The following is a 26344-nucleotide window of genomic DNA, read 5'->3' on the forward strand; positions in this document are numbered from 1 at the left end:
GTCTCAATGACTTATATAGGTTTAACTCTAAATGTGGGACATAATTTTTTTCTGCTCACTTAGGGACACAAAGCCGAGTGCTGCTGGCTCTCTGGCCTGACCTCTGTGCCCTATAAACCTAACCCCTGGCCAAGAAAGACAAAACTGCCTTTGCCTTATCTCCATCTGCTTAGAGAACAGTTTAACCTAACAAGATTAGCATTGGAGGAGTTCTCTGTCTCTTTCTCCTTTTTTCTTTGAATGCTTTGCAAAGAAAACAGCATTAGGGTCCTGACAATGGGCTCCAGACCTCATTTGCTAGGGGAGGGGGAGTGGGGAGGGCCCTGATGTCTCTGCTAGAAATGAAGCTCTGCTGTCAGCTCCAGGACTTCTGGGTTTTCTGAGCTCAGGGATTGCCAGGGGAGTTCAGTCCTTGAGGTCAGGGACCCCCATTCTTTGGGCCCTGCTAGCATGTAGTACAAAAATGGTTACAGATTGAGTATAAGATTGTAAGTTCCTCAAGGGCAGGGACTCTGCCTTGTTTCATCTTTGTATTCTAGTAAATGCATGTACACTGTAAGTGCTAAACAAACTTATTCATTCAATTGAACTGAATTAGTCAGAAAAGGGAAAATTGCTTTCTGATGGGGCTGTTGTTCTCTTGTGCCTATGCTCCTGTTATGGGTATACTAAACAACCAATCCCTGGCACTGCCAAAAACTTCTCTGAAAGAGCAGGTTTTGCCTTAAGAATTGTCCAGACTACTAACTATGCCAGTCACATGGTTTTTATTCACATACACACTCATTCACGCTCTCCTTTCCTCTCCTCTCCTCTTCTCTTTTCTTCTCTTCTCCCTCTCTCTTTCCCTCTCCTCTCTCATTTCTGACTCTTTCCTCTCTCTTTTTCTCTCTCTTTCATTGTCTCTCACTTTCTCTCTGACTTTCTCCTTCTTTTGGTTTCTCTTTCCCTCTCTCCTCCTCTCTCTCTCTCTCTCTTTCTTTTCCTTTCTCTTTCCCTGTCTCACTCCATCTCTCTTTCCCTCTTCCCCTCTCTGTCTCTTTCTGTCTGTCTCTCCCCCCCTTTCTCTCTCCCTCTCCACTCCTTCCCTTCCCCTTTCTCCCCATCTTTGTCTCTCCTTTCTTCCCTCCTTCTTCCTCCCACCTCCTCTCTCTCTCTCTTTCTCTGTCTCTACCTCTCTTATACAGTCTCTCAATATTACACCCACATTCTCTAACTTGGAAGGAGGATCTCACAGGTTTATGAGACCTTAATGTACATCTTAGAGTCCTAGGTCATTTTGATTTTTGAGAAGACTCTGTATTGTTTAATATAAGGCAGGAGAGATCCTGACTCAGTCTACATGCCCCAGTAAAAAAATAATTAAGGAGATAATCCATTTTCTTTTAAAATTTTACCCCTCCCACTTAGAGAGCAACCTCAGGGTCCTCCCAGACTTGTATTGTCCCTGAAGTTGTCAGGAGGTAAAGCCCACCAGTCACCCCAGTCAAAGGCCCAGAAAAGGTACTGGGTGACCTCTCTGTCCCCTCCCCACTGCCTACCCACAACTCCCCTTTTGGATATCTCCCCCTACTACATTGTCCAGATCTTGAATCAGACCTGACAAAGGGGATTAGGGGATAGCCCTGCTAAATAGAGGAGCAGGTTGGATTCCGTGGGAACCAGATCCAGGGCACAGGGAAAAGGGTCCGGGCTAACCCCAGGTCACACAGAGAGCCAGAGCAGGAGCCATGCCCACCAGCCGGAGGAGATTCTCTTGGACACTGGCTTTTGTAGGGCCAAGTCCCATCAACCCAGCATGTATCATGATCTCTATTGATGGGGACAGAAAAGAGCTATTGTTAGTCTAAGAAGCCCTCCCTTTCAGGCCCCCAGCTCAGCTCTCACGGCCACGTCACAGTCACAGAGGTAACAGGAGCTAGACCCCCAAAACAGACAGCCCCACACTGTCTGCTTCCTGTTATTTGTGGCACTAAGAGGAGCCCTCAGCAACACTGTCAGGCCACAGTCTGTCTTTAGCATCCCTCCACCCCCTGCAGTATCCCAGCCAGCCAGCCATTCATTCATTCAACAAAAATTTCTAAAGCATTAGCTATTTGGAGAGCTGTGTTGTTGGTACTGGGATGTTTATATAAGTTTAGATGTAAAATGACCCTTACCCTCATGGAGCTTACAGTCTAGCAAGTAGATAAACCACAAATGCAGAGAACTGTATGTATATCATAATGCTAAGTGCCTTAGAGAGATTAAAAAAAAAGTTATGGGAGCTCCAAGAGAGGAACCACCCCAGACAGGCAGCTCAGGGAAAATGAGGGCAAGTAGAACATCCTAGGCAGAGGAGACAGCATGAGCAAAAGCCCAGAGGCAGAGCCAAGGCTACATTGGGAGGGGCTGAGGGCAATGAGTGGTCTAGTACTGTATGACTAGAACATACAGTAGCTGGAGGAGAAGACTGGAAATGGAGTTCAGGGCCCAATGGTTAGCCTAGAAGGCCAAGTAAAGGAGTGTCAGACCTGCCTTTCCCGATACATACCTTGCCATGCCATGCACTCTCTCACTCTGTCTCCCTCATCTCCCTCTTCTCTCTCTCTCTCTCTCTCTCTCTCTCTCTCTCTCTCTCTCTCTCTTTCTCTCTCTCTGTCACTGAAAGGGTATAGATTTCAGGATGGCTAAAGAAAATATCTGCATTCAACCCTCTCATCACAAAGCATAGGTAACCTCCCTCCTGCATCCCTCATGGTCCATGGTCCATAGCTGTGGGGACCCAAGGCTGGTCTGCCAACCAGCTCTTGTACCTTAGGAATACGGTCCTGCCAACGTAGCAAGATAGTGTTTGTTTAGGCTCTTCTTTCAGGCTTCAGCCCCTTGGGCCCTTGCCAGGCCTGAGGTAAAAGAAGCTTCTGTTTTACCCTGGCTTAGAGACAGGCCTTTGGTGCAGTTAAGAAACATCAGATGCACATGTACTTGGCTCTGCATGCAGTAGTGCACTAGGAACCTCGGACTCATTTGGGATAAAAATCTAGAACCAAGAAGGTAGCCACTGATGAAAATTCCATTCTCTCTTCTTGTCCCTCCCCAATTGGATCCTCTTTGAGACCTGAAAATCCCTCTGTTAGTCACTCACAACATCCAAGTCAGTAAGCATGTGTCAGGCACTGTTCTAAGCTGTGAGAATACAAAAAGTAGGCAAAGACAGTCCCTGCCCTCAGGGAACTCACAGTCTAAAGGAGGAGACAACAAGCAAACAAATGTGTGCAAACATATGTACAAACATTCCTTATATGAAGGAAAAGCAGGAAATCGTTAAGAGAGGAAAGTCACTAGAGTTAAGAGGGGTTGGGAAAGGCTTCCAAGAAGATGAGATTTCATTGGGAAGGAAGCCAAGAGGCAGAGATGAGAAAGGAGAGCATTCCAGTGAACATGCCTACAGTCTGGAGATGGAGCGTCTTGTTCGAGGAACAGCCACGAGGCCAGTGCCACTGGATTGAGGAGTACGTGTCAGAGAGTAAAGCATAAGAAAGGTAGGGAGGGCTAGGTTTTGGAGAGCTTTGAGTGAGGTGATAGGGAGCCACTGGAGTTCAAGGGGAGTGACATGGACTTTAGACATCATGACTCTTACCCCGTTCTTTTACAAACTGAGGCCCAAAGAGGTTGCAGTTGATCAGAGAACCTTGGGTTTATTTCCTGACTCTGATAACTGTGTGGCATTGGATAAGTCACTTAACTCCTTCGGGCCTTAGCTTCCTCATCTGTAGGATGATCAGGTGGGACTAGCTGGCCTCTTTTGGTTCTAGATCTGTGATTCTAACTGCTAAGCCCTCTTACTTCAGACTCAGCATCGGCACCGTGCTGCCTGCGTGGGGTGTAAGAGTTAGGTGGGATTCTAGGAGACGGTACTCGTCCAACCAGTCACCATACAAGTGAGGAAAATGAGGACGTCATTAAGTGTAGAGCTGAGCAGGACCTTAGAGATGAGCCCATTCATTTCGCATATGAGGATACCAAGGCCCAGAGGTGTTAATTTGGGGTCACACAGTAGGTGGCAAAGCCAGAACAAAACCTGATTGTCTGACTCCAAACCCGGGTGCCATTTCAAATACATAACCTGCTTTCTTTTAGCCAAGGCAGCATGTCTCTAGGGGGTCCCTGCTAGTGTATTATTGAGAGCAGTAATACGTTAAGTCACATCTTCCTAGGAGTAAGTTATACCATTAGTACTAGAAAACACATTAGATTTTGTCAGATCATCTGTCTTTCACTTTGGTAAGCAAAAAGTCAGACCCTAAGAACGTATTTATGAAAGCTCCTACTGTTCTTGATGCCCGGGGTGTTTGAAAATATGCTGAGTCAGATTCATCTAGAACCTCCGTTCTTTATCCCATCTCCAGTACATCCCTGTTCTCTCCCCCACCTGTGGGAAGGAAGAATCCACAAACACACTGGGATGATCTTGTCTGAGACAGCCAAGAAGCTGACCATCTGAGGAGGTTCTCGGGAAAATGTTCAGTCCTGCATCTGTGCAGAGCCCAAAGACATAAGGGGGGATAAAGACCTGTGGCCATGGAAGGAGATGTGCAGTGGAACAAGGATTCACAGGAGGAGTTTGTTGTGGTCTGAAAGTGTCTTCTGCTACTAGTAAGTAGGTGAGACAGGAAAAGAAACTGGGTCAGCAGGCTGTGTGGGCACCAGGCAGCTGGAGCTGGCTCTGGGTGGGGCCAGGTTTCTGCTGCATTCAGAGGAGATGCTGAGTGTGAGGAGAGGCCACTTTGGGGGGAGCTGAGTCCTATGGAACTGGAGAGCCAACAACAGAGGAGGGGATGGGAGCCCCAAGAGAGAGAGGCTAGGGGAGGACTGCTAAGGGAGGATGCCTTCTCTTTCTTCTCTGCATTTTGAAAAGGAAAGTGGCTGGAGCTGTTGTTGCAAGAAGGAAAGCCAGTCTTAGGAAAATAGAAATAATGATACTTAGTGGTGTTTATATGGAACTTTGAAGCTAACAAACACTTTTCTTAGAACAGCCCTGTGAGGGAGATAGGACACTCTATTTTCCCCATTGAGAAAAATGTGATTCAGTAAAGTTATAAGACCTGACCAGGCTCTCACAGCTAGTAAATGATTTTGTGATTTTGCGATGTGTCAGAACCAAAACTGAACCTAAGTCAATCAGGTCCAGATGCAATGCGTGTTCTACCACACATACTATCTGAAGGAAGGGTGGGGGAAGGCAGGCAGGACATACTCCAGGCACTCACTTGACGAGAAGCCAGCCTGAGACACTGCCCCAGCTCTGTAATCCTGCTGGAGGGAGTAGGGAGGGAACACAGCCACCTGTGGACTGGTTGACAGAGATGATCAGGAGAAACAGTAATAGGGCAGGATCGGAAGGCGTAGGAGACATGCACCATCGAAAAGGGAAGAAGACTTGAGGAATCAGTGTTTACTTCAGCGTGGAGGCCGATGGCTAAACGCTATGGCTTCAGAGGTACTGAATAGGTGTGAATTCATATAGACAAAGAGACAAGATGCCCACACTAGGACAGGTCAGTCCTTCAACCCAATATATTTCATTCCTGTGTCTGTGTGCTCAATTGTTTGTAGATTTTGTAAATCTTACACTTATTTTTGTTTCAGAGGGTTTTCTCCCACCCCACGGCTATGTGTATCAGCCAGGTTAACCATTTCAGGTTCAGCTTCAGTTTCCTTTAGTTCTCCCCACCCCCACCCCCAGCACCACCCTAGAATAGTGTCCTAAAGCCAGGAGGCTTTACAAATTGCTCTGAAATAAAAATAATAAATCTCAAGAGTTTTTTTTTTTTGTGCTCCAAACCAGAAACAAGAAATCCCTTTTTCTGATCACATGTAGGGATAGAATGACTTTCCTGGGATGCTGTTTAGGCCTGAGATCCCCTACTCCCACCAGCTCAAACCTTAAACCTACTGTAATTCCATCTTTTGCTTGTGGTCACTGTTGCTCAAGGTGACCATATTCCCTTTCAATATGTGCTGTAAGGGCAAGCTGCTCAGCCTAACCACCTGGCCTCTACCTCTCACAGGTGAGACTCTCAGCATTCCTATTGCGCACATGGGCCCATCAAAGCTTGGACAGGTACAGTGACATAGTCAGGACACTGACAAACTGGGTCTTTCATAGGGTCCTTGATTTATATCTGGGACCTTCCAGATTACTTCGTCCAGAGGTGTCAAACTCGAAGCCCAATGGCCATAAGCCAGGAGAATACTGCCCGCATCAGATTAAAATGCAGTTGTGGTTGTAATCATTTTATACATGCAAAAGCCGTAGCCCATGGTAGGGGAATGACCTATCTAATGACCCAGAGGTGGTCTGTGGTAGAGAAAAGAATAGAACCTGAGTCTACTGATACTGCACCAGATCTGAAACTTTGACAACCTCTATTAATTCACACTGACCAAACCTGTGCTAGTTAACAAAACAAATAAAAATACAGTGCAACGTAGGTAATGCTAATTTGTAGTTTTCTAAGTCAAAATGCAGCCTGCAGGGATCCATTTATATTTGAGTTTGACACTACTGATCTAGTACAATCCCTTCATTTTCAGATGGGGAAACGAAGGCCCAGAGAGATCTCACAGTTAATCAGTAGCAGAGCCAGGACTGGAACCCGGGCCCTCCGATTCCAAGTCCATTGTTCTCCCAGTGTACCCTGGGATTCTCAGTTGAAGTTAGTCTCATCTTAAAACAGTTTACCACTCTTCTTGGCAAGAAGGGAAGATTCACAGAACTGTGCCAAAGGACCCCACTAAAGTCACCTTCCAGGCATTCTGTCCACTCCCATGCTAGCTCACTTGTGTCAGATCACAAACACTTTGATCTCTTAATCCTGAGAGATCATTGAGTAACTCTGGAACAATGCCTTTTTCTCCTCATTTGGGTGCTGTTGGCCTGTGAAACCAAACGAGGAAGAAAGACAGGATTCCTAAAACTCTGGACAATGGACTCCAGAAGGGACACTGGTATGGTCAGTGTGAATTACCAGAGGTTGCCAAGGTGGCAGATTTGGTGCACTGCACTGTACTGAGAGTCAGGACTTTGATTCTGTTCCTTTCGCTACCATAGTCTACGTCTGTGACCTTGGATAGGTCACTCCCCACCATGGGCCACAGTCTCCACATGTATAAAATTAGGAGATTGAACAAAATAAGCAGTGATGGAAAGAGCCCTGGATTTGGACTCAGGAGACCTGGCTCCCATATTTCCTGTGAAACCAATAGGAAAGTAACCCTCTGAGCCTTTGTTTCCACATCTGTAAAGTAGAGGTCACAATTCTTGGACTACCCACCTCATGGGATTAATGTGGGAAAGTGCTTTTTAAATCCTAAAGCATCATAAGTGAAAACTGTATTGGTTGTCTAGTTCCTGCATACCTCAGTTATATCTGGGATTTAGAGGATAGATGATATATCAGGAAGAACATCAGATTGAAATCAGAAGACTTGGATTCAATGTCCCTCTTCTACCTATCACATTTTTCCTATGTGCCTCAGTTTCCTCATTTATCAAATAAGAGTTGGACCCCTAAGATTTCTTTCAGCTTTATGAGTCTATTAACTGTGATCTGGTGAACACCTGAATTAAAAAAAAAACATGACTTAGTCAGCATGCCTTTGTGGGCTTCCCCTGAACTCTCCAAAATAATGAAGATGTAGGGGCATAATTCTAGTTAGTGCCTTCTCTGTCCCTACTTCCCTTCCATCACCATATCAAGATGAAATCTTTGCTGTCTTCATCCCTGGGCCAAGGCCTGTGATGTCACTGGATTTTCTCTTCCTCGGCTCTGGGTTCAGATTTAAGGCTGGTGTCTTAATGTAAAGACTCCCCATTGCTCCAGGGGATGGGTGTTTTCCCAAGGAAGCCAGCTGGAGAGGAAAGTAATGTGATTAGAATACAAATTCAGAATCTTAACCATCTGAAAATGGAACTGAGACAGCAATTAACAAAGAAAATATTTCTTTTCCCTTGTCCACTAATATGTGGTTTTGGGAGTTAAATGTCTCTTTGGACTTCTTGTAGCCCTGTTCTCAGTTAGGGTTCGTTCATTCATTCATTCATTGGTTCATTCAGTTAACATTTATTAAACACTTACTATCTGTATGATCTTGGGCAAGTTACTTTAGCCTCAATAGACCTCAGTTTTCTTACCTGTAAAAGGAGAGGGTTAGAGTAGATGGTCTATAAGATCTCTCCCAGGCTTTAATTATGAGCTGTGAAGCACTCCATGCCCGGCATTGTGCTGGATGTTAAGAATACAAAGACAGAAACAAAACAGACTCTGTTCTCCTGTTTCACGGTAAGAAATGATGAAAGAAACAATTTCAGAGAAACCTGGGAAGAATGAACTGATGCAGTGAAGTAAACAGATTCAAGAGAACAATCTATACAGTTAATACAGTACTCTAAAGAAAAGCAACCTTAAAATATTTAAGAATTCTTATCAATGCAACGAATAATTAGAAGGCTGAGGATGAATCGTGCTTCCTAGGTGACACAGTGGCTAGAGCACTGGACTCAGTCATGGAGAGCTGAGTTCAAATCTTACACACATACTAGCTGTGTGACCCTAGGCAAATCATTTACCTTTCTCAGCCTCAGTGTCTTTTTCTGTAAAATGGAGATGACAATAGCACCTCCCTTATAGGGGCTTTGTGAGAGTTAAGTGAGTGAGCATATCTAATAATGCTTTTTACAAACCTTGGAGCAATATATAAATGCTAGCTATGATTACTATGCTCCCCACCTCTTGGCAAAAAGATAATTGACTTAGAGGTACAGAATGAGGCATACACTTTCATACATAGCCAATGTATAGATCTGTTTTGCATGACTATACTTATTTGTTTCAACAGAGGGGTTTTATATTTGGGAGCAGAGTTATGGAGAGGGAAGGGGGTGGGGAGTAAGAGTGATGAAAGGAAAGGAGGAAGGAAAAGAGGAAAGAAAAAAAGACAGGCTGCCCATCCTGTCTTCTCCAGCAGATTTTCCCTTCTATCATCTCCCACTCTCACTTATCTTCAGTCTCTCCCAGTCTACTGGCAGCTTCCCTGCTACCTCCAAACATGCCCATATCTCCTTCCTCCCTCACTTGATCTATCCTCACTGGAGCCATTCTTCCCTGCTAACTATCATCCCATATCTTTCTTCCCTTTTGTGACTAAATTCCTTAAGAAGGTCATCTACAATAAGTACCTCTACTTGCTTTCTTCTTAACTCTCTGCAGTCTGGTGTCAGCTGCTCTCTCCAAAGTTACCAGTGATCCCTTAATTGTCAAATCTAATTTCTCAGTCCTCATCCTTCTTGACCTTTCTGTAGCCTTTGACACTGTCAGTCACCCTCTCCTCCCTGATACTCTCTTCTAAGTTTTCATGACACCGTTCTCTCTCCTGATTCTGCTCCTACCTTCTCAGTCTCCTTTTCTGAACCTTCATCTATGAGTGTCCCACAGGACCCTCTATTCCATCTCTCTTCTCTTCTGTCTCTATACTGTTTCACTTGGTGATATTATCATCTCCCATGGTTGCAATGAGTATCTCCATGCTGATGATTCTCAGGTTTATACATCTAGTCACAACCCTCTGCGGACCTTCTGTCTCACATCTTCAGTTGCCTCACATCTCCAATCTCCATCTTCAAACTCAACATGACTAAAACTAAACTCATTATTTTCCCCAGAAAAATTCTCCCCTCTTCCTAACTTCCCTATTACCATTGAGGATACTAAAATCTTCCCAATCACCTAAGCTTCCAACCTAGGTGTCATTGTCAACTCCTCTCTCCCAGTCACTCCATATGTCCAGTCTTTTGTCTGCCTAACACCTTTCACGTACTCCCCCTTCTCTCGTCTGACATTGCTACCACCCCGTACTGGCCCTCGTCACCTCACAGCTGGACTGTAGCCATGGCTGCTGGTTGGTCTGCTTGCCTCACGCTTCTGCTTGCTCAACTTCATCCTCTACTCAGCTGCCAGAATGATCTTCCTAAAGTGCAGCTCTGACCATGTCACCTCTCCTACTCAAAAAACTCTAATGGTTCCCTAACCACATCCAAGATCAAATATAAAATACTCTGGCATTTAAAGCTCCACCTACAGGAATCTTTTCCATATGCTCCTTAATTCTGTCGCCTTCCCAAATTTATCCTATATATACTGTTTGTACATAGAAACATTGTTTGCATGTTGTCTCCCCCATTAGACTGTGAGCTCCTTGAGAGCAGGGACTTTTATATTTTTTTTTATGTTCTTTGCATCTCTAGTACTTAGCACAGTGCCTGGCACATAGTAGGTGCTTGATAAATGTTTATCAATGAATTAATTGACTAGTAGATAAGAAAGCCTGTCTTAGAGGCGAGAAGACAGGTTCACAGCCTCAGACACATACTGGTTTTGTGACCCAGGCAAGTTTGAGTGCCCCACGCAACTCTCTAATGTTGCCAAGTAATTGGTCATCTACATTGATGGACAGGATTTTCTACCAGGAGTACCCTATAAACCAATGAAGTCACAGAAATGTAATATATACTTTTAAAAACAAACTGTACATAATGGAGATTCATAGTTTCACATACAATTCTCTTTGTGTTCTTTGTTAGATGGAAATGTCCATGTTTGTAGATATCTGTCATGTTCATAATTTAAAAAAATAAAAAAAAATTTTTAAACCATCCCTGCTTTCATGCACATATGAACAAATACACAGTATTTTGAAGGTAGATACAAAGTAAATTTAGGAACCACTAATGGCTGGGGGTGGAGGGAGGTAGAATCTGAGCTGAGCCTTGAAGGAATCTGGGAATTCTCAGGGGCAGAAGAAAGGAGGAAGTGCATTCCAGGTCTGGAGGACAGCCTGTGCAAGGCATGGAGGCAGAAGGAGGAATGCTGTTTACAGGGATGGCAAGGAGGGCAGTTTGACTGGAATGTGAAGTACATGGAGAGGAGTGACATTCAGTTAGCCTAGAGAGAAGGAGGTTTTCTGAGAGGTGTTTAGTTCTGTGGCTCAAGGAGCTTTGCATAAATAGCACCAATGTCACTTGAGTTATTTCCAAGGAAAATCCTCTTATTTCCTGCTTTTTCCTTCATATAAGCTTGTTTGCACACATTTGCTTGCTGTGTCTTCCATTAGATTGTGAGCTCCTTGAGGGTAGGAACTGTCTTTTGACTCTTTTTATATTCTCAGAGCTCAGAGCAGTGTCACTGTTAGGATTTCCAAAGTGTCCTGACTAACCAAAAAGAGTGGTCGGCTACAACCTCAATTTAAGATTATACTTAAACACAAACCTATAGGAAGAATCAGTCACAAAGATGTTTTTCATAATTTGAATGAAAATATTCCCTATTTATTCCTCATGCTTAGAATGTATCTCATCCAGTCCAGATCTCTACCTTTTGAAATCCTTCTTTAATCAATAAGTTAATCAGTAAACATTTATTAAGCACTTATGATGTGCCAGGCACTGTGCTAAGAACTAGGGATACAAAAAGAGGCAAAAGCAGTCTGCCCTCAAGGAACTTACAGGCTAGTGGAGGAAAAGGTTCTTTAAGGTTCATTGTACTTGCTATCTATTCTATGAAACTTTCCCCGACCTCTCATCTAACCATCTCCAATGGAGAAAGGCTTCTCTGTCTTGATATGTGTTCTGGCATTTTATATAATCCCGTCCTTGCCTTTGATACGTTCTACCTTGTACCAGACTTATTGACTTACACGTCAAACTCCCGTATTAGATTAGAAATTTTCTGAGGTCAGAGACAATATTTCTCTTTTTATTTCCAGTGTCAAGCACACGTCCTTCAAATAAATAGTAGGCACTTAATAAGTATTTGTTGAATGGAATGCCCATCCAAACAAACTACAATAAAGGGGCCAAATCCACTTCATAGGTGAACAAGTGATCGGAGAATATAAGTTCCCAAAGAGCAAAATCTGTTTGGTTTTTGTCCCTGTATCCTCAATGTCTGGCAAAGTAACTAGCATGTAGTAGGTACTTAATAATAACTTGTTGAATTGTGCTGATCATTCAGGTGATCAATATACATATATTAAGCACCTACTATGTGCCAGGCAATGTGCTAAACACTGGGGATACAAAAAGAGGCAAAAGGTAGTCCCCTCAGGGAGCTTACAATCTAATGGGGAAGACAACATATATACAAGTACATACAAAGGAGGCTATACACAGTATAAATAAGAGTTAATTAACAGAGAGAAGGTTCTGGAATTAAGAGGGGTTGGGGAAGGCTTCTAGTAGGAGGTACAATTTTAATTGGGACTTAAAGGAAGCCAAGGAAGTCAGTAAGAGCAGAGAAGGGAGAAATTTCCAGGCTAGAGCGAACAGCCAAAGAAAAGGATCAGAGTCTAGAGAATGTGTCTTGTTTGTGGAACAGCCAGGGAGCCAGTGTCACTGAATTAAAGACTATGTGTCGGGGAGTACAATGTAAAAAGATGAAAAGTAGGAGGAGGCTAGGTTAGGAAGGGCTTTTGAACACTAAGCAGAGCAGTTTACATTTGATTCTGGAGGTGATAAGGAGCCACTGGAGCTTATTGGGGGGAGGGGGAAAGGATTGACATGCTTGAACCTGCATTTTAGTAAAAATCACTTTAATGGCTAAATGGAAGATGGATTGGAATGGGGAAAGACTTGAGGCAGGCAGATCCACCAGCAGGCTAGTGCAGTAATCCAGGTTTGAGGTGATGAGGGTCTGCACTAGAGTAGGGGCAGTGTCAGAGGAGAAAAGGGAACTTATTCAAGAGATGTTACAAAGGTGAAATCGACAAGCCTTAGCAACAGCTTGGGTATGGGAGGGTGAAAGAGATAGTGAGGAATCCAGGATGACTCCTAGGTTGTGAACCTGAGGGACTGGGAGGATAGTGTTGCCCTCTACAGTAATTGGGGAGAGAGGGCAGGGGGAAAGTTAATGAGTTTTGGACATACTGGATTTAAGATATCTACTGGACATCTAGTTTGAGATGAAAAACAGCTGGAAATGTGAGACTGGAGGTCAACAGAGAGTTTGGGACAGGATAAGTAGATCTGAGAATCATCAGTATAGAGATAATAATAAAATCCATGGGAGCTGATGAGATCACCTAGTAGCATAAAAAAAAAAAGAGAAGAGAGCCCAGGAGAGAACCCCGAGGGACACCTATAGTTAAAGGGCATCATCTGGAACAGGATCCAGCAAAGGAGACAGAGAAGGAGCTGTCAGATAGGTAGGAGGAGAACCAGGAGAAAATAGAGTCCTGAAAACCTAAAAAGAAGAGATTATTAAGGAGGAGAGAGTGATCAATAGTGTTAAAAGTTGCAGAGAGGTCAGGGAGAATAAGGAATGAGAAAAGACCATTGGATTTGGCTCCTTAGAGATCATTGGTAACTTCAGAGAGAGCAGTTTGAGTTGAATGATGTCAGAAACCAGAATATAAGGGGTTAATAAGAGAGTGAGAGGAGAGAAGGTAGAAGTGCCTCTGGACAGCCTTTGAGTTTAGGGCACTTTTTAGGCAGGAATGGAAGGATCAAGTGAGAGTTTTTTCAGCAGAGGGGAGACATGAGCATGTTTGTAGGTAGTACGGAAGGAGCCAGAACACAGATATTGAAAATAAGTGAAAAAGTGGGGATGACAGAGGGTTCGATATGTTGGAGGGGACAGGCTAGAAGGGGGTCACTTGAATAAGTAGAGGAATTAACCTTATTAAGGAGTAAGGCCATTCATCATGTGAGACAGGGATATCCAGTTGGTGTCTGAGCAAACAGATTTGTTCACTAAAGTCAGATCAGGGCAGTCTGTTTAAGACACTATTCTGGCCAATGCAGTCTCACCTTTTTTTAAGGAAGATTTTCTCAAATGAGAAGATTCAAAGACATTTTGACTCTCTTAGGAAATGACTGACCCCGAAATTCTTATCTGAAAATCTGGGTTTATATTCTAGTCCTGATATCTACTATCTGTGTAAACATAGATAAGTCATGTGACTTCTCCAAAGCTCAATACTTGCTGTATCTAACACCCAGAATTAGTCAGGAGAAGTCACTTTTGTAAACTGTTAACAGGCTTTCAAAATGAGAATTGTTCCACTTATTGGCAAATGACAGATGGACAGTTTTCTCTGTCTCTGAGAGACCCAGGTCCTCCTGAGACAGGGTCTCTGGGTGTGTTAGGGCTGGGCATGGGTAAAGGAGCATTGTAGGAATGAGGAAAGATTGGTTTGGTAAAGAGAGTACCTATAAGGGGAGATCAGTGCTACCCAGCACAGTGGAAGATATTGACACTGCAGATGTCCCTCAGCTTTAGGATGGAATATCTTCCATCCTTAGAATATCCAGTATCTTCCATCTTTGGGATTTATTCCCAAGAATTTCTGATTTGGCAGTCACAGGTGCACTTCCTGCTAACTCAGCTCAAATCACCTCCAGTGTCGTCCCCCCCCAGTTGTTCTCTTTCCCCTCCATCTCCTCTCACCCACCTCCTAATTGCCTTCTTTTCTTTGGCTTCCACCTAGCCTAGGCCAGAGGTGCTGCCCAAGGTGCTAAGAGGAGCATTTGGCCCCAGCAGTTGGGCCTAATGATGCTGGCCTTTTCTTTCATCCTCAGCCCTTTGGCCCAGGATCAACTACAACACCTGTTTGACATTTTAATCCTTTGGGGAGAGGACAGACAGACCAAAAAAATCAATAACTCTGGAGTGGAAGGGGGAGAGGGCCAACAATCACTTCTACTGGAGTTAAGTCAGACACATCATCAGTCCTTGGGGGTGGAGAAGGCTGACAGACAGCTCTGAGGGAGCCAGGGATAGCAGAGAGATAGATAGACAGCCATCTGTGGCCCAGGGAGTCACTGACCTGTGAGGACTGCAGTCAGTTCTTGAATAAAGCAGACAGATACTCATATTGCTGGTGGGGAGACATGTCAGAGCAGAGGAAAAGGGTTGAGGGGGGCAGCCACCCCTAAAAACACCCATATAACAGCAAGCTAATTACAAACAACCTTCACTGTCAGTCAAGCTCTGGAGAAATGGGGCTGCAGGCAAGGTTTGACTTAAGTCAAACCATGAACTAAAGGTAAACCGTACTAATCTGATGAAACACTCTCCAAAAAACCAGTACCAACAGCTACCTCTTAGGAGCACTTACTGTGGAGTCAGAGGATCTGTATTCTCATCAGAACCTTTTTACTTGCTATCCTTGTGCCCTTGAACACAAGGTACTTAACCCTTCTAGCCTTCAGTTTCCTCATCTGTAAAATAAGAAGTTTGACTTGACAACCTATAAGGTGCCTTCCAGTTCTAAATTCTATGAAAGGCCAATATACACCATGGTTTAAAAAAAAAACTAGATCAAAATATTCCCCAAACTGAATCTGAATGATGCTGAAATATCAGTGCGCTCAAGGGCCTGTCTGTGGGTTGGAAAGGGTCTCAAATCACAAATAGGAACAGTTGTCTGGAACTGTTTCCTTCACTCTTTCTACTGTGTCAACAAAAGATCTACTGTTTTGGACACATACAGGCTGGAAACTGGCTTCCACAAGGGACCACATGGAGTGGTCCTCCCAGATATCATTTCACTGTCCATAGTAATCCCCAAATATCCCTAAGCTTCTCTTAATCTATTATGGCTTAGTCTTCTAGGGACTTGACTAAATCTACAAGCCAGGCGCCTTTTTATGTTCCTCAGTTGTCCTAATTCCTAGGTGAATGAGTGCTGTAAGTTTACTATCTATGAGAACATAGGACAGATTTTCCTCCAGTTTAGGCTGAGTTCTTGATTTTCCTGTTTGGATGGTCTCCCACAGTCCCTTCTTTTAGAAGGATTCAGTAAATAGGGAAGAGCCCCACTAGGAAGAATTTTTAATTGCTTGCCCTAATTCATTTACTAATGGCATTTTATGTCCATTTGAAATACAAGAGTATTCTTATTCCCATTTCAGAAGTTGGATGCAAAAGGCTCTGTACCATCCGTAAGTGCAACTTGCCCCCTTGGAGACATTGCATGGTCAGATAGTGACTGGGAGATGAGGGAGTGTGGTAACAACCTTGCCAGGGGCTCTTGTGCCCTTAGGCTCACTTTTCCAGATCACTTTAGCCTGGTCCCTGATCCCCATCCTCCCATGACTCTACTACAGTCTCTTTCCTGCAAGCAGGACAAATGATTTTGCTTTGGCTTATTTTTGTTCTGGGTTGCCTGGCTAATTCTGGAATTCAGCAAGCATGTGTTTGGGAGAGTGAAAAAGGTAAGAAAGAAAGCATGTGGGAATTTCTAGAAGGACTACCCAGCAGTCAATAAGAGGATTCAGCTCAGGTTAGTGTATCAACTCAGAAAGAATGTCACTTAGGCCAAGGATGTAACTCACCTGAAGCCAGATTATTTCTTGAATTCTCTGTGATTTTGAGGAATGAGTGCTGTATACCTAACGGCCTATATGGGTTTTGCTGTGCCCTGCCAGATAAGACCAAGTTAAAGACCAAGCTATTATTTTCTGTGTACTCACTGTTGTCCTACACTTTACTTAGTAATACACAAATGATGCTTTCTGTTAAATGTATCTAATTTGTACACGGTCAGCTTCAGAAGTAGTTCTTTTTTACTTTGAAAGTGCATTGTTGATATGGTTTCTTGACTTTTTTGAGGCCAATTTCGCCTGCTTCCCATTCATACCCTCCTTGCTCTCATTCTCTTAATATGCCGAGGCCTAGGAGCCGCATGTGAAGGAGCTCCTCTATCCTTTCCTCTGAACTTCTGGAGGCAGAAGCTATGATCATATAGAGATCCCACCTTTCTACAGATGGGGTCCCTATCTGACCAAATCGCAGGGTCTTTGATTATCTGTGAATGTGATGGTGTAGTTACGGGATTTAAAGTTGGAATGGGCCTTAGAGATAATCTAGCCCATTTTGCAGATAAGAAAACTGAGGCATAGAGATAAAGTGACTGTAACCAAAGTCATACAGGCAGTAAATGGCAGAGCTGAAATTTGAACCCAGACCCTGTGATTCTGAATCTCAGGCACCTTCTATTACCTTCCAGTCTCCTATCAAAAGAAACTTATTGATGCTTCTTGTGTGCCTAGCCCTAATCTATGGGCTGAGAGGGAGACAGACACAAGAGACAACGTACCCAGACTCAGAGAACCTAGCCCAACTGCACATACTAAGACAGACCAGTTCAACTTACAAAAGACCAGTATCTGTTCCATCAGCAAAGTTCCTTTAGTGCATTTAAGTGTTTGTGTGCATGTTAAATCCTGTTAAAGGGAAGAGAGGGAACCTTTGACAAGCAGATATCAATTAGAACTAGAAAGAACTAAGGGCTTCAGTGGAAAAAAATATATAATAGCATTTATGTAGCACTTTAAGGTTTTCAGAATGCTTTTTCCACAACAAACCTCTGAAGTATGTTGCACAAATATTATTGTCCCCATCCTACAGATAAGAGGCTAAGAAATTGTGACTTGCCCAAGATCACTTAGCTAGTAAATGTCGGAGCCAGGTTTTGAACCTAGGTCCCTCCAGCATCTAAGTCCTCTTTCTGAAATGTCGAACTAACTCTCGAAAGAGAATTTGATTCACAAAGATTCACACAGCTTGCATAAAGTGAGGGGCACTCCCAAAGAACTAGGATCTCTAACGTGAAAGACCCTTTTACAGACTGAGAAATTAAGGAGATGATGAGGCAGTAAGGTTTTGGAAGGGCTCTCAACTATGTCTCCTGATTTGCTCTGAAGCCTTTCAAAGAGCATGTAGACTACATTCAAATATACATAATCACACATTGACTCTCTTCCCTGTCTCCCTCCCCTTCCCCCTTCCACTCCCTCCCTTTCCTCTACCCTCTCCCTTCTCTTTTCTTCTCCTCTGATCAGACTCACTCTCCCCAGGCAGGGGCGTTGCTGGGAATTCCAGTGAGTTCCCAGAGCTGGGTCACCCCCACCCCGCCCCCTGGCCCGCCCCCTGCCTCTCTTTCATGGAGCTAAACTCTGGGAACAGTCTTCCCCCTCCCTCCCTCCACCCCCTCCACCACGGACAAATGGCAAGGCACCAGACAGGATTTGCGGAGTCCCCATTGCTAAAGGACCAGGGCATGTGTGTGGACTGGCAATGCAGAAATGCCAAGGAGAAGGTAGAGTGGTAGATTAGAGGCCAGACCAGGGTGTCTGAGGGCCACTGTATACCCCCTTGGTGTGATACCTGAGGTGGCCATGTCCCCTGACTGTGCCCTCAATGCTCAGAAGACATCTCCCAAACTTCCATTGTCTTTCCCTTCTAAGCCTACAAATCCTTCTCCAGTCTGTGCCCCATTCTTACATTTCCTTTCCAACCAAGGCTACAAATTTAAATTTTAGATCCCCCCAAGAAAGTTTTTGCCAAAAGCCAGTTCCCCATTCCCTTGGGAATTACTTTCTATAATTCCCAAACTTCACTTCCCCCTTCAGGGGGGTGATTCTCTTCAATCCCAGAAGGAACATAGCCCATCCTTCAGCTTCCCAGCTTCATACACACACACACACACACACACACACACACTCTTATACAAATACGCATATATAATAGTTTTTTGGGGCTACTTGGGCAGAACTCATACCCCTTGGTATTTTCCCTTTGACCCTTGAAATCTGCCACATTCCTCAAAAGCCCATTCTTACCAGCAGCATAGGACCCTGCCAAAGCCTGGGTTACCAACTTTCCCTCAGCTAACCATATCTCCCTCTTTCCCTCCCTTCACCCCTTCCTTCCTCCTTCCCTCCATCTCTTTCTTCCTTCCCTTCCGCCATCCCTTCCTTCCCTCCCGCCCTCCCTTCCTTCCCTCATTCCCTTCTCCTGCAGCACTGGCCTGTTTGTCAGCCTCCCTGACTGGGACCGATTCTCCTTGCCTCCCACACACCACCCCAGCCCTGCCTCCTCCTCCCCTTCTTCTCACACAGGTGAGTGAGCTGATGTGAAAGTTCTAGTTATGACTCAGAAAGAAGGTGTGAGCAGGGCCTCCCTGAGCCTGGGCAGCAGCCCCAGCCCAGTGTGGCAGGACTTTCCCACACTCCTCAAGGGTGTGTTTCCCAGGCTAGTTGTGTTTTCAGAAGGTGCTGGCTGTTGCATGTTACCCCTCCTGATGTCGGGTTGCTCATCCCTCAGGCCCTCCTGTACTGCACTGGTTGGGTGGGACCCCTTCAGGAGCCTTGAACCCGAAACAAGCAGCTTGTTAAAGTCCAAAGGAGATTCATGTAAAGTGTTCACCCTGCTCTTCTCACTTGCCCTCCATCTGCCAAGGACAGACTTTCAGACGGCATCATGGTCCCAAGCATCTCTCACTCATCGTTGGGAGTGGATCCTTCACATTTTAGAAGTGATTAAAAAGTGTAGGTATTGAGAGGAGCAATAACTTGCTGTATATTTCAGATTTTTTTTCCTTTTGCCCCCCCTCACTATCTCTATTCCCTCCTCCTCCTGCCCTCTCCCCTTGAGGGGAGAGGGGGGGACAAAGTCCTTGTAAGGAATTTGGATAGTCATGCATGCTTATTTCAGACTAAAAAGATGCACTTATTTTTTTCAGAGCAAAAAGAGTCCTCAATTGTCCTATATTTTGGATACAACAAATATTTTAAGTGCCTACTGTTTGTAGACCATCTAGACTGTGGGAGAGATACATCTTACTTAGATAAAATATATTCCTTACCCTCCAGGAACTTAACAGGCTTATTTATAGTCTAGTAGAGACCAGATCTGGATCTTAGAATTTGACACTTAATCACTGTGTCACTTTGAACAAGGCATTTAAACTCTATGAGCCTCAGTTTTCTCTTCTATAAAATGGGATTTTTTTTTTAAAACCACAAGCATCTTTTGTCCATTATGTGCCAGGCACTGTGTTATTTTACAAATATTATTTCATTTGATCCTCACAGGAGGTGACTGCTATTATTATCCCCATTTTACAGTTGAGGAGACTGAGGCAGACAGAGTTTAAGTGACTTGTCCAAAGGTCACACAGCAGCATCTGAGGTCCCATTTGAACTCAGGTCTTCTTGATTCCAGGCCCAGGGTTCTATCAACTGTGCCACATAGCTGCAATAATATTTATGTTACCTACTTCACAGAATTACTGCAAAAAAAAAAAGCCCTTTGTAAATTTTCAAGGACTCTACAAATAAGCATTATTTGCATTTTGTTTTATATCTAGTCCATCCTGTTGCTGCCCTCTCTGGGACAGGTAATCACAGAAAAGGGAGCAAACATGGCTGAGATTGATATAACATGGACCATGGATTTGGGGAGGAAAAAAAAAGCGTTCTTCCTAAACTTTTCATATTAAAACCATGGTTTTATTTTTATTATTAAGCTTCTTTCAGACCCCAAAAAGGGAGCAGCAGGAGCCTGGCAAAGCCCTGCCCTGGCTCTCTTGATCTGACAGGGAGTCCCTGGGGGTTGAGAATCCAGGGCCTACAGCCTCAGACCGGGGCTTTCCCCAGTCAGGAAGCAGCTGGTGATAAGGTCCTGCTTTCTGCATCGTTTCTCTAGAGCTCTGGGCTACTGCCTTCTCGTGAGAACCTTAGGAGTGAGGCAGGCAGACACATGGCCTGAGAACCACCAGCCTGAGAACTCTTTCCCAGAAATTCACCTGCCTGTTTATCTGGGGTCAACCAGATAGGACCAGATGCTTTCCAGGATCATCTGTATGATGTAATGTCAGTCACATGCACACCCGCTAGTATTATCCAAATGCTCTTCACCATCGCTATCTTTACCCTGATAGTCAGTTCATTTCAGCAGTTTTGTATGGGGTGCATACTATGTGCCCAGCCCCAGGATGAGGCGTACAGTAGACGAGATGGGAGAGGAGCAGATAGAGACCCATAAGGAAGCACACGGTCTCCCTGGGGAGGCATGCAGGAAGCAGGGAACTAGACGAAGCAGTAGATGATGAAGTATTTGTGTGAATGGTACCTGCCCATTCTTTGAGACCCAGGCTAGATTGCTTCATGGCTCAGGCTCTCAGGTGCTTTGGAACAGCCCTTCCTTCCTAGGTATGGTTACCCCACCTGCCTGGTGAGAAAGAGGAAGAGCCAAGGATGAATCAGAGAGGAGGGAGGAAGGAAAAGAATGATTCTCTTGGGAGACAGAATGATTGATGGTCAAGGCATGGGTGCTCCAGGCCATTTAGGCTTTCATTTCAATTTCCTCGATGCCCACGGGTGACCTCAGCACCCTTCCCACAAGGAGTTCTGGTATATTGTTCCTAGAGAAGAGCTGTCCCATGCTACTGAAAGGTAGAGTGGGAAAAGCACTGAATTTGGAGTTGGGAGACCGAGACTCAAATCCCAGCCATAACATTGAATGGCTTTGTGACCTAGGCACGTTACCTTTCTGTGCCTTGTTTTCCTCATCTGTAAAATAGAGATATTACTATGTTTATATTCACTAGGCTTTTGTGAGGAAAAAAAATGTTTTGTAAACCTTAAAGCACTATAGAAACATGAGTTGTTGTTGTCATTCCTGATCAGCACTTAGCACGGTGCCTGACACATAGTAGGCATTTAATAAATGTTTATTGATTGATCGATCAGTAGAGTAGCTGAGATAGAAGATAGTGACTTCCACTCTTGTAAAGCAGTTATTCCAAGAGTGTGCAGAATTCTTTCTTGTTAGAGAAATTACACCCTTTCTCATTCTCACTGAAGTGAGAATCATCTTCTGGGCTACTGCTAGTCTAGACCTCAGGTGGGGAAGGAGAAACCTTTTGACTGTCCTTTGGCATGGGATTTGCTGGTTGCAAACACTAATGACATTTCCTTGTTTCTTCTTTGGAACTAGGGAACGGTGATGTTTCATTTGCAACTGTTCCTATTCTGACCTATTCTGACTAGGCAAAGGTTTGAAGAGGTCACTCAGTGCCTTTCACATAATGGGTGCTTTAGAAATGTTCACTGAATTGAGAATGGGGAAAATAGAGAGAAACAACTTCAAGGGAAATAGGAGGCAAGGAATGGAGGTGGGGGAGTCTCCCATAGAAGTTCTCAAAGTGAGACATCCTTTGGGACTCCTTGTGGGTCCTCCTGGCTTGAGCGGCCAAAGGGAAGAACAGTTTAGGTGTGTACACTGATAGGTAAAAAAATAGGCACACTAGTCTCCAGGTGAGTTTCAAGGCTGCACTAACAGGCCCAGCACCCCTCCTTAGACAAGGCTTCTCCCACCACCCACAGCAGGGTCAAGATGTGAAAGTTAAGAGGAAATCAGGAAAAGAGCCTCTAAAGTCTCTGAGCAGGACAGAACTTGCTTTTCAAGCTTTTGAAAGAGATCTCAGCTGCCAGTTGGCTGGTACAGGCCCAAACCCACAGTGCTGTCACCTGAGGCCAGGCTGACCCCAGTCCCCCAGCCAACATCCCTGGACCAGCTGGTTCCCACTCCCAGGTCAACAGTGGCACTGCCGTGGGAAAACCACTACCTGTAATTCCCGAGGGGTGGGGATGACTGAGCCACAATCCATTTCAGAATGGGCAATGAGTATTTCGTCTAGGAGCTCCTGGTGACTCAGTATGAGCTGGTACCGGAGGCTCCTCCCCCAGGAGCATGCTCCCTTGGCACATGATAGCTAGATCTCTCTCCTGGGCCAGTATCGAGTCAGGGCTGAAGCAGAGCAGAAGCAGTGCCCATGAGGGCACCTCTGGCCTGCCGTGCCATGCTGGAGACTTTCAGCCTGACCAGGGGACTGTACATCCTGCAGCAGCGGAGATGCGGGTTGTGAAAGGACAGAGCTGGAAGCTCTCCTCGCTCCCCCATCCCCTTCTTTGTACATCAGGGCCCCCTGCCCCTGTTCCCCTTTCTCCTTAGCTCTTATTTACCACCATTACTGCCAAAACAATGCTAGATTGGCTGCTTGCTCTGCTCTGCCTATGGAACTCTTTCAATGCCAGGAAGGTCACCAGGGGAGGAGGTCTAGGAATGGCAGGACCAAGGAGGGAGGATAGAAATGGTCTGGCTTTGACTCTACTGCTGGGTTCCTTCTTTGTGGATGAAGCCATGCACAGAGGATGGGGGTGCAGGCAGCTCTGCCTCATCAGCCACCTCTGTCTAGCCACCTGAACTATATTGTATTCAGATACAAACTTCCCACCCCCCATTGGCTGGATAGCCACTGGCAGGCCATGGGGCTGGGAGGTGTCTCTCAGCCCCCTTCAAATATTTTTCCACTGAAAAGGCTTTGTGTCATCATCCTTAATGAGAAAAAGAAGAATGTTCCCATGAATTTGGTGTTAATTATATCAGCACCTCCTTCTCAGGGCCCTTTCCCCTTCTTCCCCACCCCCACTCCTCATCTTAACATGACAGGTCAGGGGAAAACAAACTTTTTAGTGGAACAGGGAGTTGGGATGAGGGCTCAGGCATGGAAGATCTGGCTTTCCCTCACCAGCTATGGGTACCCCCGTCAGTGTACCTACCAACAGGCCATGGGTCTGGAAGCAGCCAGCTTAGTGCTTCCGGGGGAGATCCAGCCATGCCTCTCAGACAAAGGCAGGCTGGGGCCAAAGGACGCTTGGCTGTCTGGTTCCTAGCAGTGACTTGCCAGCAAGCTAAAGGATCCATAGGCAAATTGAGACACCATGGGCAAGACTACCAAACCCCCTGGCCTGGCAGCTGTGGGGGAGAGAGAATACCAAGGAGCCACTTAGGGTCCCAAACAGGGAAGGGACGTAATTGAAAGTAGTATTTAGGAACCCTGTGATCACACCTGTGTACAATGGATTAGAAGGCAGACCCTCGAATTTGTTACAATGATGCAGGTACTAGCAGAAGGTGAGGGTAAGGCTGCAATACATAGTGCCTAGTGCAGGCCCCCACATACAGAATGCAGGTCCTTGTTCAATCACTAACCAGAAGGTGAAATCCAGAGGTGACAGCCCAGCTGCTCCCTGCCTTTCTCCCTCTCCCCTGAAAAAGCTGCCACAGCCCCTGAGTGCATGGGTGGTCAGTTGTATCAGTAAGTCCCACTGTTAACATGGTCACACAATGAAGCAACATCATATATGCTGCAATTCTTAGGGCCTGTGGGAGAAGGATGCGGCAGGGAAGCAAGGGCCCACAACCCCGTCCCCCCCTGCCCCACCATGGGCAGCCACCAGGGTTCCCACTCCTCCCCTGTTAAAATCCCCATTATCCCCCTGCCCACAGAGAAGCAACAGCATCTCCAGGTCACATAGTAACTAGGCTCAAATAACAGGCACAAGATACCAGCAGGGCTCACTCCAGGCCATTCCCTCTTCTGTCTGATCATACTGATCACACTGCTCTCTCAATCCTTCTCCCTCTCTTGGTGGGGAATTTCCTTTCCTGAGTCGCTCCTGTTGGCTAATTCCCTGACTGCTCCTCGCAGACAGAGCTCTGACCTACAAAAAGATTACAGTCAGGAAAATGGGTATGCCTGTGTTCTGCTCATACTCGAATGCCACTATGGTCCAGCTCAGACTGTGGTGTCATTGAGGAGCACCAGTGATGCAGCGTGTGAATGGCCTGTCTCCTTACTCAATTCTCTCTTGCTCTACTTTATCTCTGTTGCCATTGTGCCTGGTCCCCTGAGATGACTCACCCCCTACATACCCTGACCTCCTACACTAAGTAGTGACTAAATCTGTGGAGCCCTGAAGACAGGCTGCAGTGCCAGGAGGATGGGCGCCGGCACAGGGAGTTGATGGAGGTTTTGTGAACAGAGACCATGCTGGAGAATCATCCCCCCACTTGGCTCAAAGAGAGCAATACAGGGGGCACACAGAAGGGGCCTCTGACTTGTAAAAGGGAAGGGAATTGAACGGGATGGAATACAGTGAAGCAATCTAACGGAGCCGGGGACTGGCTGTAGTAGTATAGATATCTGTTTAGCCTTAGAGGAACTCAAATAGAATCACAGCTTGTTAAAGCTGGAAGAAGTCATAAAGACTTTTCTCAGCCAGCCTCTCCTTGTTTTACAGATAGGGAAACTGAGGCCCAGAAAGAGGAAGTGACTACTGCTAGTGACAAGGTGGTTTTGTGGATGGTTCAACCTTAGCTTTGTCTGCCAGCTACAGTCCTCACAAGTTTTACTTGGAGTCCCATCTAACCCTTCTGTCTTGGTCTCCTTAGGTGTGTAACTGCGATAAATACCTGAAGATCTCCAAAGAGAAGATGAAACACTTGATGAAGATCAGCGGTTACCTGTCAGGGGAAGACGACGCAGGTGAATAGACAGCAAGCCTTGGATGGTGTCCTGGGTACAGACTCTGTTTTTGGTCCATGTGAAATTGACTCCCTCTGAGTTCCTTGGCCTTACTGGGCTGCCATGGTCAACAGCCTCAATCTAGCCAGTTATTGACCCTCACAAAGGCTGGAGAAACAACCTGGGGGAAAGGCTTGTGCAATTCTTACTGGGAAAGCACCATGTATGTGGTTTAAAAGTGCTTTCCAAAAATTCTACGAGGCAGTACAAGTATTTTCATGACCATTTTACAGATGAGAAAACCAAGGCACAAAATAAGATTTCAACATGTACACAGATAAGCACAATCCAAGGTATAGTGTCAAGGGGACAAAGGAAAGATCTGGACACAATATGCCCCAGGAAAGTTTGAGGAAGCAGAGAACACTTTAATACTTCAACAATTAACCTATTAATCTCGGTTTCCTGATCTGGAGTCAGCAAGCAATTATTAAGTGCCAGCTATGTGCCAGGCACCATGTTAACCACTGGGGATACAAATAGAGGCAGAAACAGACCCTGCTCTCAAAAAGCTCACAGTCTAATGAGAGAGACAACATGCAAACAACTGTACCCAAACAGGATAAAGGATAATTTGGGAGTGATCTGTGAGGAAAGGCACTAGCATTAAAGAGAGATGAGAAAGCTTCTTGTAGAAGATGGGATTTTAGTCAGGACTTGAAGAAGCCAGGGAAGCCAACAAGCAGAAATGAGGAAGGCAAGGATGTTGGGGACTGAGAAAGGGCAGTTGGATTTATCGATGAAGAGCTCATTGGTAACTTTGGAGAGGGCAGTTTCACTTAAGTGATGTTGGAAACCAGATTATAAAAGATTGAGCAGTCTGAAAAGAGTGTAGTTGTTGTTCAGTTATGTCCTGCTCTTTGTGACCCCATGGGCCATTCTGTTCGTGGGGTTTTCTTGGCAAAGATACGGGAGTGGTTTGCCATTTCCTTCTCCAGGGGTTAAGTTATTTGCCCAGGTCATATAGCTAGTCAGTGTCTGAGATAAGATTTGAACTCAGGTCTTCCTGACTCTTGGCCTGGTCCTCTATCCACTGAGCCATCTAGCTGCACCCAGAGAAGAGTAAGTAAAGTCAATGAGTATAGCCTAG

At 45.2% G+C, this 26344-nt stretch overlaps 1 protein-coding gene across 4 annotated transcripts in view; it reads left to right on the top strand.

Moving 5' to 3' along the window:
- EXD3 (exonuclease 3'-5' domain containing 3) overlaps nucleotides 1-26344 on the top strand; it is a 411990-nt gene that overhangs the window by 368332 nt on the left and 17314 nt on the right. For all 4 annotated transcript variants that reach the window (XM_027849186.1, XM_027849170.1, XM_027849195.1 and 1 more), the window contains one exon: nucleotides 25122-25215. In XM_027849186.1, coding sequence (XP_027704987.1) covers nucleotides 25122-25215 — 94 coding nt within the window. The remainder of the gene's footprint in view (nucleotides 1-25121; nucleotides 25216-26344) is intronic.

This window comes from Vombatus ursinus, unplaced genomic scaffold (assembly GCF_900497805.2).
Source record: "Vombatus ursinus unplaced genomic scaffold, bare-nosed wombat genome assembly UNPS02000580.1, whole genome shotgun sequence".
Lineage (NCBI taxonomy): Eukaryota > Metazoa > Chordata > Mammalia > Diprotodontia > Vombatidae > Vombatus > Vombatus ursinus.